The following is a 17160-nucleotide window of genomic DNA, read 5'->3' as shown; positions in this document are numbered from 1 at the left end:
AATGTATTGATTTGATTTCTGTGTTGAGTGAATACAAGAGCCCAGCCATGTGCTGTTCATTAGGCACAAAAAGAAAGGAAATGCACCAAAACAGGGAGATTCTATCTGAACTTGTCCAATAAGAAATGCTCATTTTCAATTGCAAAACATTTTTCTATGGTTTGTCCTAATGAACATGCCCCAGGTGTGTCTAGTTGAGATGAGATATGCGTACCGATCATGGTGTTAAGAGACAGGTCCTGAATCTTCTTCTGGTTCTGACCCAGTGGTGAACCACAGAATGCCACAGGAGCGTAGAGTGGGGACAAACCCGAGCTGAGGGAGGAAGGGAATTATTATAACTAAACAAAACATGTTCAAAGAGTGTGTGTATGTATGTATACACACCTAGGGTTGACCGTAGGCTTGGACACGTGGGCTTTGAGCTCCCACAGCATGACACGGCCGTCGCTGACCGCCAGGGCGGCGTTGTTCTCATTGACCGGACAGATGACCATGCGGTAAGGTCGCACGGTCTTGGTGACCCTGATGGCATCACACTGGGAACGCAGGTCATACACCAGCTCCTGGACACTCTGCTCTGGATCTGACGCAGCTACTACACACACACACACATTATGAGATGGGGAGTGTAGGAGGGAGAAGGAGAGAGAAAGAAAGAAATTGGGGGGAGAAAGATAACGCAATTGACTCCCTGCTTTCAGGGTCATCAGCACCTCTCACTAACAGAGAATAATGAGAATGTGAAAATATACAGTCCATTGACGTGCAAGAGTTTTGGGTTATTTACTGCAGTCTAGACTGCTAGATGGATGAATGGAGGAGTGATTGACAGATGGACAGAGTGTGAGAGTAGATTAGTTATTTTTGAGAAGATAGATGAATGGAACAAATGAGTGACAGAGGTAAAGTAGAGTTCTTGCTTTTGAGAGAAGATTGACTGACTGTGTGAGTGACAGTAGAGGGGTGCTTGCCTGATTCGTCGGGTGCAGTGGTGGAGCGACACACCCTCAGAGTGATGCAGCCGTTCTCGTGGAGACAGAAGAGAGCGTCTCTTTGGGCACAGGGGATCACCTGGATAAAGGAAGTAGAACAGAGAATGATGTGATTGGGTGAAAATATCCCTCAATCCCAAACTAGCCCATAGCCTCAAGCAACTCGCTTGGAAGTCCCTCTGTTATCACTATCAGAGGGTGACGACAAGAGCGGTGAAGGGATAATATAATATGCCATCAAGCAGATAATTCTAACCAAAGCAACATAGTCATGTGTGCATGATTGTTTTTATATGGGTGCTCCCAGCGGTAATCCAACCCACGCTCATGACGTTGCAAGTGACATGCTCGACCAACTTAGCCACAGAGGGATCAATAAGCTTGGTCGAAGTGGCTATCAGAGGGTCTCATTATCCCCTACGAACTAGATGATTTCACCCCCTTAGCTTTGGGACATCACTACATATGGAAGAGGTGCGTTTTAATGCACAAACGGAGGGCCGGGGGAAGTGGAAGAGAAAAGGGATTGCTTGGGGATTCAGCATAGTGTCTTTATTGGAGTATGACTGGGTAAGTGTGAATGTGTAACTATCTCTAATGACAGTGTGGTTGTGCACCTGTGTGTGTGTGTCCCTGGCTCCCTATCCTCTACCACAGTCCAGGCTGGACTCAGAGCCTTCTTCGCTGCAGCATCACTCATGCAAATTGGCTGTGACAAGCGCTTTACAACACTTAGCGAGAACCCTGCAACTGATGGACAGAGCCTCAAAGGCTGAGTAATGCTGCTCCTCTACTACTGCCCTGTGACTTGGGCTGGGCTGCTGTACTGAAATGTGTACCGTGTAGGCTACAAACTTCTGAACCCAAACAGACAGACATACAGTACCAGTCAGAAGTTTGGACACACCCACCTAATTCAAGGGTTTTTCTCTATTTTTACAATTTTCTGTCAATTTTCTGTGAAGAAAACTAAACTATGAAATAACACATATGGAATCATATAGTAACCAACAAAAGAAAAGAAGTGTTAAATCAAAAGATTTTTTACATTTTAGTTTCTTCAAAGTAGCCACCCTTTCTTTGCCTTGACAGCTTTGCATACTCTTGGCATTCTCTCAACCAGCTTAACCTAGAATGATTTTCCAACAGTTGTGAAGGAGTTCCCTCATATGCTGAGCCCTTGTCGGCTGCTTTCCTTCATTCTGCAATCCAACTCATCCCAAACCATTTCAAATGGGTTGAGGTTGGGTGATTGTGGAAGGCAGGTCATCTGATGCAGCACTCAATCACTCCCCTTCTTGGTCAAAATGGCCTTTACACAGCCTGGAGGTGTGTTGGGTCATTGTCCTGTTGAAAACAAAATGATAGTCCAACAAAGCCCAAACCAGATGGGATGGAATGTTACTGCAGAATGCTGTGGTAGCCATGCTGGTTAAGTGTGCCTTGAACTATAAATAAATCACAGAGTGTGACACCAGCAAAGCACCCCACACCTCTTCCTCCATGCTTCACAGTGGGAACCACACAAGTAAATATCATCCGTTCACCTACTCTGCATCTCACAAAGACACAGCGATTGGAAACCAAAAATCTAAAAATTGGACTCATCAGACCAAAATAAATATTTAAACTGGTCTAATGTCCATTGCTCGTGTTTCTTGGCCCAAGCAAGTCTTATTTGCGTCATTTAGTAGTAGTTTCACGCAGTCTACTCTGAAAAGCTGATGCTGAGATTACTGATGTTACTTGAACTCTGTGAAGCAATTATTTGGGAAGCCATTTCTGAGGCTGGTAACTCTAATGAACAAATCCTCTGCAGCAGAGGTAACTCTGGGTCTTCCTTTCCTGTGGCTGTCCTCATGAGAGCCAGTTTCATCATAGCGTTTGATGATTTTTGCGACTACACTTGAAGAAACTTTAAAAGTTCTTCAAATGTTCTGGATTGACTGACCATGTCTAAAAGTCATGATGGACTGTCATTTCTCTTTGCTTATTTGAGCTATTCTTACCATAATATGGACTTTGTATTTTAACAAATAGGGCTATCTTCTGTATACCACCCCTATCTTGTCACAACACAACTGATTGGCTGCATCAGCATGAACTTCTTCAGATTCGGGAAGTCCCCTGCGAGATGGTTGAGCTAACGTAGGCTAATGCGATTAGCATGAGGTTGTATCTAACAAGAACATTTCCCAGGACATAGACATATCTGATAATGGCAGAAAGCTTAAATTCATGTTAATCTAACTGCACTGTCCAATTTATAGTAGCTATTACTATAGTACCATGCTATTGTTTGAGGAGAGTGCAGTTTTGTTACATGAAAAGTTATTAATAAACAAATTAGGCACATTTGGGCAGTATTGATACAACATTTTGAACGAAGATGCTATGGTTCATTGGATCAGTCTCAAACTTTGGAGTTGGTCCCCCTTTGCTGCTATAAAAGGCACCACCAGATGTTTGAACGTAAGCACAAGAATGTCATTGTATGCTGTAGCGCTAAGATTCCCTTCACTGGAACTGAGGGGCCTAGCTGAAACCATGAAAAACAGCCCCAGACCGATATTCCACCTCCACCTAACTTTACAGTTGGCACTATGCAATTCGGGCAGGTAGCGTTCTCCCCGCATCCGCCAAACCCAGATTCGTGCATCGAACTGCCAGATGGTGAAGCGTGATTAAATCACTCCAAAAAAGGCTGCAGTAGATATCTCAGATAGGGGGGTGTGAGACCTAAGAGGGTTTCATAAATATGCATCAACCAGTGGGTCTTGCGACGGGTATACAGAGATGACCAGTTTACAGAGTAGTATAGAGTGCAGTGATGTGTCTTATAAGGAGCATTGGTGGAAAATCTGATGGCCGAATGCTAAAGAACATCTAGCCGCTCGAGAGCACCCTTACCTGCCGATCTCGAAGTTATGTCTCCGTAATCTATCATGGGTAGGATGGTTACCTGAATCAGGGTTAGTTTGGCAGCTGGGATGAAAGAGGAGCAATTACAATAGAGGAAACCAAGTCTAGATTTAACCTTAGCCTGCATCTTTGATATGTGCTGAGAGAAGGACACTGTACCATCTACCCATACTCCCAAGTACTTGTATGAGGTGACTACCTCAAGCTCCACATCCTCCGGCAGGAGGGGCACTCTTACCAGACCTTTGTTGGAGCTGTTCAGAACCAGGTTAAAGGCAAAGAAAGCTTGTTGGACACTAAGAAAGATTTGTTGTACAGCGTTTAACAAAAAATCAGAGGGGCCAGCTGAGTATAAGACTCCATATAAATGGATGAGAGAGATTCCTACTGCTTGAGCTATGTTGTTGATGTAAATTGAGAAGAGTGTGGGACCTAGGATCGAGCCTTGGGGTACTGCCTTGCTGTCAGGCAGTGACTGAGACAGCAGATGTCCTGACTTTATACACTTATACAGTCTGCAAACAAGAAAACAACGGCCACGAACGATGTGTTTACAATACCGCGTTGGTAATAAAGCATTATTTGTTCGAATACAAATTCTGGGGTTAGCTAGCTAGCTTTAGCTTGGTACCTAGCTAGCACCAATACAACCAGCCTGAAAACAATGACCAGTAGAAACTGCAGTCATTCAGTCCCCAAGAATAGTGTTCAATACACATAGGTTGACAATAAATGTGGCTCAATTCACAGTTATTTCAGAGTCCCGCAATAAGAGCTATGATGCTAATGTTCTCTGGGTGTCATCGAGTAGACTGATACCTATGGATTGTGTATCAATGACATGGGGTAAGGCTGTACAGTGAAATAAGTATGCCCCCAAAGCAATTCTAAAGTATAATACATCCAGTGTGATTTCAACAGATTGTCAAATTAACAAATGATTGTCTTTTGGTGATTTTATATAACAACATTCCAACCTCGTTTACCATGATCTATTCAATTATGGCATAATTCTACTATTTTTATTCATTTGCATCACTGTCAATGACATACTTTAATTTTGAAGGTGTTAGGTTCTTAAAATTCAGAAGAAATAACCCACAGACACAAGAGAAGCTTTAACCAAGTTTAATTCTGCCCAAAGGTTATGTACATGTGTAATTCAGACAACCCAACATTTATCCCATCCAGATACTTATATCCCACTTAAGACACTCCCTCTCTCCAATCCTTACAGTTTATGCCCCATCATATGCCCCATCAGGAAGAAGGTAACCAGATACTACCCTGATTGCTCCCTGAAGGGGAACTGACCTCACCCCTCATTTGCTGACCTCAACCCCTCCTTCACCTAATCCACAGATAACCATCTGTCTTCCCTATATAAACACGTCGCTCTCCTCTCCATCAAACACATTCTACAGAGAACCCTTAACTTTCTCCTTTGAGTCTATGCTTCTTCTCTATCATGTATTTAATATCTCAATGTTCAAAATGTCGAACCCAACAAAGGCTAACCGCAAAGTCCACTATTGTGGCGAATCCTTATTGTGGCTAGCTTCACATAGATGGGTCCGACCACCATTAATCAAATAAGAACTGTCTTATAAATTAGGGTGATTTTAGATGACACCCAGATATAAAGTTAGCAAGCTAACGATAGCTACTGAAACAGATGTCGTTTTGCTATGTTTTTGGGGAAAAACATTGTTTGCATCCATGAGCTAGCTAGCTACCTTTTTTTTAATGACCAGCACTGTAGGTGCGCGAGACAACTTTACAAGCAGCATAGCATATGAATCGATGAATCGTTGTGACATATGAAATACGAGTAAGTGTAATCAAGGTGTAAGAACTACATAAAATGTAGAAACGCATTAAATTATATGACGTGCAGTCACATTCATGTCCTGATTGGTCAACAAGCTTATTTGACACATCAAATAGTATTATTTGACTTGTTTATTTTTTGACATGCAAGACCCAAACGGCATTCCATAGAAATCCTGGTTGAGAATGAAACGACTGAACAACGAAACAGCACAGCAAGTAAGTGAAATTAATAGGTTATGATTATGTTTTACTGGTAATGGGGACATGCGTAAATGGCAACAAAATAACTTTTTGGTCAGTGTGTGTGTGTGTGTGTGTAACCTATATTTAACTAGGCAAGTCAGTTAAGAACAAATTCTTATTTACAATGACGGTCTACCCCGGCCAATACCGGACGACGCTGGGCCAATTGCCAAAGAGCCTGCATTCGAACCAGGGACTATAGTGACGCCTCTTGCACTGAGATACAGTGCCTTAGACCGCTGTGTCCATGTGTGTGTGTTAACTATTTAACTGTACTAGAATGCTTAAAAGGCCGCTAATATTTTAAATATCGGTTATCGGTATTGTTTTTTTTGGCAAGGAAAATACCGGATATCGACTAAAAATGTAATATCGGTGAATCACTAGATTTTACTCTAATAAAGTTAAAAACTTGTGTGAACGTTTGATGTGGTATGACTATTAGCAGGCTTAGGTAGGCCTATGAAGGCAGTGCACATTGGTGCACTGACTGACTCCGACAGTTGAACTTGGTGAGGAAGGATGTTTTAAGCCTACCAGTGTTGCTCCATTAAAATTGAACAATATAATGCTTATCCTTATATTTAAAAAAAAATACTATAATCAAAAAGGCAAGTAAGTATGCCTATATCTGTATCACAGTAGTAGCCTATCTGACAAGGATAAATAAATGTATGTGGTGTCGGGAACATTCAACCGGCATATCTCCATCTTTCTTTCGATGTCTCTCTTGGCCAAAGCTTCTCTTCATGAATATATCCTACAGTGGACGCCTGATCCTACATGCATGCAATACCCCGATACATTTGCGTCTAAATCTCTGACAGCACCAACAACTATTTTTAGCAAAATAAAAACAGACTGCAACGTTTTTAACATGCACATCGAAACACAACCAATCGTTTTTTGTAATAGGAAGTTTTACAGGACACATAACTGTGGATCATTTGGCCAACGTCACTCGTTTATTGATGGTGCTGGCAGCACCCAGTTGGAAGTCTCTTTCACTCATTAGTTCTACTCTCGGATCTGAATGGATCTCTCAGATCCGAATCGGCACAGGTCTGTTCGGGTCTGTTTTTTCAACGGGCCTTTTCGGAATGGTGCGACTGTCCTCGGGTCCATTCGGGACGAGTCTCCATTTTATGGGTGGGGGTTGGTTTACGCATAGCATGTCCAACTCTGTGTGTATGCATGAGTACAGTGCCTATAGAAAGTATTAATAATCCTAGACTTACTCTATATTCTGTTGCGTTAAAGCCTAAATTGAGTCATCTTGGGTGTCTTTATCAGCTTTGCACATCTGGATTTGAGGATTTTCTTCCTTGCAGATTTTCTCAAGCTCTATTAAATTAGATGGGGAGTGGCTGGGCCTCTCCGGGACTTTCACATTCTTGTTCTGAAGTCATTTCAGCGTTGCTTTGGCTGTATGCTTGGGGTCATTGTCCTGCTGGTACATAAATATTTGCCTCAATTTAGGGTCATTTACACTTTGAAGCAGATTCATTTTGCGGGGGTGCTTTGCTGCAGGAGGGACTGGTGCACTTCACAAAATAGACGACGATGGAAAATGATGTGGATGTATTGAAGCAACATCTGAAGACATCAGTCAGGAAGTTAAAGCTTGGTCGCAAATGGGTCTTCCAAATGGACCATGACCCCAAGCATACTTCCAAAGTTTTGGCAAAATGGCTGAAGGACAGCAAAGTCAAGGTATTGGAGTGGCCATCACAAAGCCCTGACCTCAATCCTATAGAAAATGTGTGGGCAGAACTGAAAAAGTGTGTGCGAGCTAGGAGACCTACACACCTGACTCAGTTACACCAGCTCTGTCAGGAGTAATGAGACAAAATTCACCCAACTTATTGTGGGAAGCTTGTGGAAGGCTACCCGAAACATTTGTCCAAAGTTAAACAATTTAAAGGCAATGCTACCAAATAATAATTGAGTATGTAAACTTGTGACGCACTGGGAATGTGATGAAAGAAATAAAAGCTGAAATAAAATAATTCTATACTATTATTCTGACATTTCACATTCTTAAAATAAAGTGATGATCCTATCTGACCAAAGACAGGGAATTTTTACTCTGAATAAATGTCAGGAATTGTGAAAAACTGAGTTTAAATGCATGTAAACTTCCGACTTCAACTGTAAAGTACCATACAAAACTATAAAAACACTGATTGCACAGGGGTTTAATTGAGGTGAGGGTAAGTTGAGGTGAGACTGAAGAGTGTGTGTGTGTGTGTGTGTGTGTGTTGCGTCCCACCTGAATGAAGGGAACCCCGGAGCGTTCAATGGCCACCACACCCACGGTCTGGCTGAGCTCAAGGTCCAGGATGAGGATCTCTCTGGGGTAGAGCAGCAGCATGTGGTTCCTCTTGGAGGGCAGGTAGGACAGCTGCAGGCAGTCTGCATTCAGGGTCACAGCCTCCGCTCTGATGAGAGGAACACACCCATAGAAATATAATTAACTTCCCGATTTTAATTCCTGGAATGGGTACATTCAATATGGCTGCCTATCCGCTCATTATGGAACAGTGACTTGAATAGGAATGGCCCTTCCATTAATTCTGTTTTCATGAAACACAACAATCGTTAACTTGACTAACTTTAAACCAGCAGGTATTACGGTGTCTGATGATGCAGTTTTTGACCAACTCAGTGGCATTGCGGTTTGAGTGCCCGCCCTGTGATAGAAAGGTCGGGGGTTTGATCCCTGGTCGAGACATAAGACTGAAAAAAATATTTGAATATTTTTAAAAATAAAAATCAGACCCCCTCTGCTTGGCACTTGGCATTAAGGAGATGAATTGGGGGTAAGGCCCTGCAATAGATGAGTGTCCTGTTCAATGTCCAGGGGATGTGCTTGCCCTATGGCCCGTTCTGGCTGGGAAAAAGCTACTTACTTACTGGTGGATTATAATGCATTGCCAGAATTGTTATGGACATGTTCTCCTTTAGTTATAGCATCTTAGCGTCATCTCACAATGACACGCTGAATTTACCTGCTAATTGTATTCATCCACTGAAAAATTGCCACACACTGTAGAAGTACATACAATACTAGTCAAAAGTTGACACACCTACTCAATCAAGGGTTCTTCTTTATTTTTACTATTTTCTACATTGTATAATAATAGTGAAGACATCAAAACTATGAAATAACAGATATGGAATCACGTTTTAAACAAAAAAAACAAATCAAAATAGATTTTATATTTGTGATTCAAAGTTGCCACCCTTTGCCTTGATGACAGCTTTGAACACTCTTGGCATTCTGTCAACCAGCTTCACCTGGAATGCTTTTCCAGCAGTCTTGAGTTCCCACATATGCTGAGCACTTCTTGGCTGCTTTTCCTTTAATCTGCAAAATTATAGTCCCACCAAGCGCAAACCAGATGGGATGGTGTATTGCTGCAGAATGCTTTGGTAGCCATGCTGGTTAAGTGTGCTTTGAATTCTAAATAAATCAGACAGTGTCACCCACACCTCCTTCTCCATGCTTCATGGTTGAAACCACACATGCTTAGATCATCCGATCACCTACTCTGAGTTTCACAAAGACACAGCGGTTGGAACCGAAAATCTCAAATTTGGACTCATCAGACAAGACCAAAAGACAGATTTCCAACGGTCTAATGTCCATTGCCCGTGTTTCTTGGCTCAAGCAAGTCTCTTATTATTATTGGTGTCCTTTAGTAGCAGTTTCTTTGAAGCAATCATGAAGGCTTCAACCATGAAGGCCGGATTGATCATTTATCACTCCAGTGTTAATCTGCAAAATTGTAATTATTCGCCTACCTCCTCATGCCTTTTGCACACAATGTATATAGACAATTTCTTTCTTTTTTCTACTGTTATTCACTTTTTTTATTGTTTACTCCATGTGTAACTGTGTTGTTGTCTGTTCACACTGCTATGCTTTATCTTGGCCAGGTCGCAGTTGTAAATGAGAACTTGTTCTAAACTAGCCTACCTGGTTAAATAAAGGTGAAAAAATATATATATATATTTTTTTTTAATTCACACACAGTCTCCTCTGAAAAGTTGATGATGAGATGTGTCTGTTTCTTGAACTCTGAAGCATTTATTTGGGCTGCCATTTCTGAGGCTGGTAACTTTAATGAACTTATCCAGCAGAGGTAACTATGGGTCTTCCTTTCTTGTGGCGGTCCTTATGAGAGCCAGTTTCATAGCGCCTTATGTCTTTTTGGACTGCACTTGAAACGTTTGAAGTTCTTGAAATGTTCCGCATTGACTGACCTTCATGTCTAAAAGTAATGATGGACTGTCATTTCTCTTTGCTTATTTGAGCAATTACTGCAATAATATGGACTTGGTCTTTTACTAAATAGGGCAATCTTTGGAATACCATCCCTACCTTGTCACAACAACTGATTTGCTCAAACACATTGAGGAAAGAAATTCCACAAATTAACTTCTAACAAGGCACACCGGTTAATTGAAATACATTCCAGGAGACATCAGGGACTGTACCAGTCTTTCACAGAATCATGGTTCTCTCAGGACATACTATACAGCCAGCTGGGTTCTCAGTACATTGTGTAGACAGAAAAAAAGAACGGGAAGAAGAAAGGTGGAGGTGTACGTTTCATGATTAACTGGGTTTGATTGTGGTAACGTACAAGAACTCAAGTCTATCTGTTCACCCGACCTAGAATATCGTAATATCAAATGCTGATAGTATTACCACCAAAAATAATTACCTTATCTTTGGTTGTCGTCACAGCCATGTATATTCCCCCTCAAGCCGATACCACGATGGTCCTGAAGGAACTACACTGGACTTTGAGCGAACTGGGAACCACATATCCTGAGGTCGCAGATATTGTAGCTGGGGACTTTAAAGTAAATATGAGGAAAAGCTACTGAAGCGCTAACAACACATTTCCTGCAGTACATGCTCTTCAAAATCTCTCTACCATTGTTACCCTCCTTCACCACCTGGGGTGTTGCAACCTACCCTCACCACCTGGGGGCGGCCCGTCAGGAAGTCCAGTACCTAGTTGCACAGGGCGCGGTCGAGACCCAGGGTCTCGAGCTTGATGAGTTCGGATTATATTTAAGAAACATGTGAAGGTGGTGATTAAAACGGTTAAGTTTGGATTATCCAACTTTAGGTTTATAAGACCTTTCCTTCCTCTGGAGGCCGCCAAACTATATATGCATGCTATGATCTTCTCACATTTGAGAGATTGCCTCACATGCTGGTAACAAGTAAGTCTGCTGCCTCAGTTTGTATGATGGCAATTTGCATATACTCCAGAAAGTTATGAAGAGTGATCAGATGAATTGCAATTAATTGCAAAGTCCCTCTTTGCCATGCCACTGAACCGAATCCCCCAAAAACATTTCCACTGCATTTCAGCCCTGCCACAAAAGGACCAGCTGACATTATGTCAGTGATTCTCTCGTTAACCCGTGTGAGTGTTGACGAGGACAAGGCTGGAGATCACTCTGTCATGCTGATTGAGTTTGAATAACTGACTAGAAGCTTCAAAAGGAGGGTGGCGCTTGGAATCATTGTTCTTCCTCTGTCAAACATGGTTACCTGCAAGGAAACACATGCCGTCATCATTGCTTTGCACAAAAAGGGCTTCACAGGCAAGGATATTTCTGCCAGTAAGATTGCACCTAAATCAACCATTTATTGGATCATCAAGAACTTCAAGGAGAGCGGTTCAACTGTTGTGAAGAAGGCTTCAGGGCGCCCAAGAAAGTCCAGCAAGCGCCAGGACCGTCTCCTAAAGTTGATTCAGCTGCAGGATCGGGGCACCACCAGTACAGAGCTTGCTAACTTTTGGAGGATGGCCTGGTGTCAAGAAGGGCAGCAAAGAAGCCACTTTGAGGAAAAACATCAGGGACAGACTGACATTCTGCAAAAGGTACAGTGATTGGACTGCTGAGTCATTTTCTCTGATGAATCCCCTTTCCGATTGTTTGGGGCATTCGGAAAAAAGCTTGTCCGAAGAAGACAAGGTGAGCACTATGTCGTGGAGAATTGCTAGTTTGTTATAATGCTTGTGTATTACATTATAATAGTTGTTTTATTCGACAGAATAGAGTACTGGCTCAAACACATTAAGAAGGAAAGGAATTACAAATTAACTTAAGGCAGCACACCTGTTAATTGAAATGCATTCCAGGTGACTACCTCATGAAGCTGGTTGAGAGAATGCCAAGAGTGTGCAAAGTGTCATCAAGGCAAAGGGTGGCTACATTGAAGAACCTAAAATATACTTTGATTTGCTTAACACTTTTTGTGTCGTCCAAACTTTTGACTGGCACTGCATATCAATGAATTGACGAGGGCACTACAACAGTCTGCAGCACCCGGCCTCACCCTTCTAGAATCTGAAGTGAAATGTCTACTGATGATCTAGTGCTTCTGTCCACAACCAAGGAGGGCCTAACGAAGCACCTGGATATTCTGCACAGATTCTGTCAGACCTGGGCTCTGACAGTGAATCTCAGTAAGACAAAAATAATGGTGTTCCAAAAAAGGTCCAGATGCCAGGACCACAAATACAAATTTCCATCTAGACACTGTTGTCCTAGAGCACACAAAACAGTTTAACTTCCACAAAGGTATGAACGATCTGAGACATGGCAATATGCCATCAAAAGGACCATAAAATTTGACATCCCAATTAGGATCTGGAAAAAAATACTTAAATCAGTTACAGAAACCACTGCCCTCTACGGTTGTGAGGTCTGGGGTCTGCTAACCAACCAAGAATTCACCAAATGGGACAAACACTAAATTGAGAATATGCATACAGAATTCTGCAAAACATCTCCCGTGAACAATGTAAAACACTAAATAATGCATGCAAAGCAGAATAAGGACGATACCTTCTAATTATCAAGATCCATTAAAAACTTCTTTTTTTTAAATTCAACAGCAATTCCCAAACCTCACATCACCTATAGAGAGATGACCTGAGAGAAGAGTCCCCTCAGCAAGCTGGTCCTAGGGCTCTGTTCACAAACACAAAGATGCCACTGAGCCCCACGAAAACAACCCAACCAAATCATGAGAAAACAAAAATAATAATTACTTGGCACAAATGAACTAAACAAAAAAAACGAAGCTATTTAGCCCTAAATAGAGAGTACACAGTGGCAGAATACCTGACCATTGTGATTTACCCAAAATTAAGGTGAGCATAGTCTTGCTCTTGAGAGAGGCTGCCGTAGCCAGACCTGGTTCTTGAGAGAAAACTGGCTGCCCACTGCCCACATTTGGTGGAAACTGACCTGACCATATTAAAAAGACACATATTTCCCTCTTATTACACAGACCCAAAGAATTTAAAAACAAATCAAATTTTGATAAACTCCCATAAATATTAGGTGAAATACCACAGTGTGCAATCCCAGCAGCAAGATTTGTGACCTGTTGCCACAAGGACAACCAGTGAAGGAAACACCATCATGAATACAAATTATATCTATACTGAACAAAAATATAAAAACACAACAAGTTCATCAATTTTATTGAGTTACAGTTCATAGAAGGAAAAACTCAATGGAAATAAATTCATTAGGCCCTAATCTAAGGATTTCACATGACTGGGCAGGGGCGACATAGGCCCACCTACTGGGGAGCCAGACCCAGCCAAGCAGAATACTTTTTTCCCCACATAAGGGCTTTATTACAGACCAAAATACAGCGCATTCAGAAAGTATTTAGACCCCTTGACTTTTTCCACATTTTGATACATTAGAGCCGTATTATAAACTTGATTTTAGAAACAATTCACTCATTTACCTAGACACTATACCCCATAATGACAAAGTAAAGATGTTGATATTTTTGCACAAGTATGCATCTTGTGCATCTTTTTTAACTGACGAGTTTCAGAAGAAAGTTCTCAGTTTCTGGCCATTTTGAGCCTGTAATCGAACCCACAAATGCTGATGCTCCAGATACTCAACTAGTCTAAAGGCGGCAAGTTTTCTTGCCGCCAACAATTGCAAAAGGGTTTTCCAATGATCAATCAATGTAGATATTCATTTTTTTTTTAAGTTGTTTAATTTTTATTTTTTATTTTTTTAAATCAGCCCTTTCCAGCTACAATAGTCATTTACAACATTAACAATATCTACAGTATTTCTGATGAATTTGATGTTATTTTTAAATGGACAAAAAATGCGCATTGTTTTCAAAAACAAGGACATTTCTAAGTGACCCAAAACTTTTGAATGTTAGTGTATAAGGTATTACCGTTTATCTTTTATAAAGACACAAACATTTCAAAAACCTGTTTTCACCTTGTTATTATTGGGTATTGTGTGGAGACTGATGAACATTTTAATTTAATCAATTTTAAAATAAGGCGTAACAAAATGTGGAAAAGGTCAAGGAGCGTGAATACTTTCCGAATGCACTGTACTACTCAGTTTCCTCATCTGCGGCTGGTCTCAGACGATCATGCAGGTGAAGAAGCCAGATGTGGAGTGGCCTTTTATTGTCCCTAGCACAAGGTGCACCTGTGTAATGATCATGCTGTTTAATCAGCTTCTTGATATGCCACACCTGTCAGGAGGATGGAATATCTTGGCAAAGGATAAATGCTCACTAACAGGGATGTAAACAAATTATAGTGACGACCTTTCTCGCTCTCTCAACTGTCCTCTGTCACAGACAGACCTTGTGTTATGATCAGCACATAGAATGTAGGACAATGGCAATTAGGCCTAATAATTTCCCTGTATGTACCGTTGAGGGATTTCTTGAACTCAACCAGGATAAATTATTAGTATTACAAGACTAAATAATAATTACAGACATGAAGGTGGGCGGCTGTGTTTAGAGGGTGGTTATTACAGCAACGGTAGGCTATGCCTTACTGCAACAGTCAAACAAATATTACATAGGGGAAATTCCATACAGGTTGGCCCAAATATGTTTTTGATCTTCCTGAAATAAAATCCATAGAAATGTCATTTGGGGGGAAGGATGTTTAGCATACCTTTGAAGTCTATTTCCAAAATGATAATTGAGAAATAATGAATTCACATTGGAAAATTGGTGGCATTTCACCTTACCCAGGCCTTCTTTAAGACACGACAACAATGAGTCTGTAGATGCTACAAAGCGAGGCATGCTCTCATTTGAAACCTTAATGTGGGCTCTGAAATATAAGTCATGTTTTGTCATTCATTTCTGAATTATACAAGTAATATACTTACATATCTCAAAAGTACCCAAGTACATTTTTAGATATATTGTTTTAAACAATACAAGCTTTCTAATATGGAATGTGTAATAAGAATCATGCAGTGTTTAGCTATGGGGTTTTCTTACGTTGGCTTCTCGTTGGTGATGAGCACTTTGACCTTGTTCAGGGCCTTCTTGGCACCGGTAGGGGCAGGGAGGGCAGCAGGCACAGGCTTAGTGTGGGCAGGGCTGGCATGGGGGCTGGCGATATAGACCTTCTTACCCCCGCTGCCCGGGGGTTTGGAGTGAGAGAAGTCGGAGATGAAGACAATGCCTTCGCTGGTCAGCACTGAGCATGAAAGAAGAGAGAGCAAGGGAAGAGATGATGACAGGTTTGAAATCTATTTAAGGTAAATGTTATTTTTTCTTATTATTAACTGGACTGTAATGACTGCTCTAGGATCAACAGGTCTGGGATCTGTTAAAAAGAATGTTGTTCAGGGGCATCACGCATCCCAAAAATCGGGGGGGGTACAAAGTTTGTGAGGATGACTGGGGGGGTGGTCCGGAGGGGCAATATGCCATCCTTAAATTCAAGAATCTTGCATTTTTTAAACCCCTGAAATAACTTTTTTTCTGTAATCTAAAGACATCATTATGCTTAATTCTATTAATCCCCAAAACTAAGTTAAGTGAACAATTAGCTTTTTTCTAAAGCCGAAGAAGACAGGAAATTCAAACGCTAACATTATGGGGAGGTTTTCCTGGACTAAAAAGCAAGATCAATGGAACATATCCAGCCAAAATCCATTGTGAGTAAGTACATCTGTTGTTGAAGTACTGTAGATCAATAAAATTGACCTCCCCATAATGTTTGAATTAGTGGAATGGGATGATTTTTTACATGAAAAAACATGTTTACATTAATGGGGTAAATCTCTAAAAGGATGTATTAGGCTGTTTGATAGGTCTAAATCCTAATCAATCCATCCAATGTAAGTACATATGTTGTTTAAGTAGATCAATAAACTACTCTACTCTAGCAGTAGTCAAGCTGCTTATGCTGAAAAGTCTTGTTAGTGCATAGGTCACATTAGCATTTCAATTTCCTGTGTTTTTCAATGTCAGACAAAAGCTAATATTTAACTTAAAACACCAACTGTAAAAATATCCTAATTACATAACTAATGTGCACACATTTGCATAAGAGGAACACATTTACCACAGTACCCAACTTCCCCCATGACAGATGTTCTGAATACAGTCACAGGTAAATGTGACTGCCTTGCTTTTATAAAATGGCATAAAAAATATACATATTTTCAACAAAAAGTTATTTTTATAAGTACGTTTAATTTTACAAGCAAATTCATACAAAGTTAATTCTTCCACCAGTCCGGACAAAAATATGGTTGTTTTGGTCATGTTGCTAGACGGCCAATTTTTTTTATAGCAACAAAAACCGATGTGTGCGCAACTACGGGGCAAAACAGACGGGTTTGGCTTAGACTGTTGACAACTATATTCAGTGTCCAAATTTGTATTGAAAACATTAAAACATTGTTAGTTGTTGTTTAGCTACAGTGCCTTCAGAAAGCATTCATACGCCTTGACATATGACGTGTTTTATAGCCTGAATTCTAAATTCATTAAAATAGATTTGTCTCACCCAGCTAGCTACACACAATACCCCTAAAAACATGTTTTTAGACATTTTAGCAAATGTATTGAAAATGAAATACAGAAGTATTCACAGCCGAGTCAATATTTTGTAGAAGAACCATTGGCGGCGATTACAGCTGTGAGTCATTTGGGAAAGTATAAGAACTTTGCACACCTGGATTAATGCAATTTCTGCCCATTACACTTTTCCAAATTCTTCAAACTCTGTCAAGTTGTTTGCTGATCATTGCTCGTCTTGCCATAGATTTTCAAGACGATTTAAGTCAGAACTGTAACTAGGCCACTCAGGAA

At 40.9% G+C, this 17160-nt stretch overlaps 1 protein-coding gene across 2 annotated transcripts in view; it reads right to left on the bottom strand.

Annotated features, from left to right (window-relative positions):
- The window catches only part of wdr11 (WD repeat domain 11), a 162255-nt gene that overhangs the window by 126891 nt on the left and 18204 nt on the right, over positions 1–17160 (bottom strand). Inside the window, exons 5-9 of one of the 2 annotated variants that reach the window (XM_024424247.2) lie at positions 15334–15535; positions 8266–8434; positions 975–1074; positions 388–598; positions 215–315 (exon numbers count right to left, since the gene is read on the bottom strand). In XM_024424247.2, coding sequence (XP_024280015.1) covers positions 215–315; positions 388–598; positions 975–1074; positions 8266–8434; positions 15334–15535 — 783 coding nt within the window. The remainder of the gene's footprint in view (positions 1–214; positions 316–387; positions 599–974; positions 1075–8265; positions 8435–15333; positions 15536–17160) is intronic. The other variant, XM_042323426.1, reaches the window with a different exon arrangement.

Source organism: Oncorhynchus tshawytscha, linkage group LG06 (assembly GCF_018296145.1).
Source record: "Oncorhynchus tshawytscha isolate Ot180627B linkage group LG06, Otsh_v2.0, whole genome shotgun sequence".
Classification (NCBI taxonomy): Eukaryota; Metazoa; Chordata; class Actinopteri; order Salmoniformes; family Salmonidae; genus Oncorhynchus; species Oncorhynchus tshawytscha.
The sequence above is the reverse complement of the archived record's forward strand: the minus strand, read 5'-3'. Positions and strand labels throughout refer to the sequence as shown.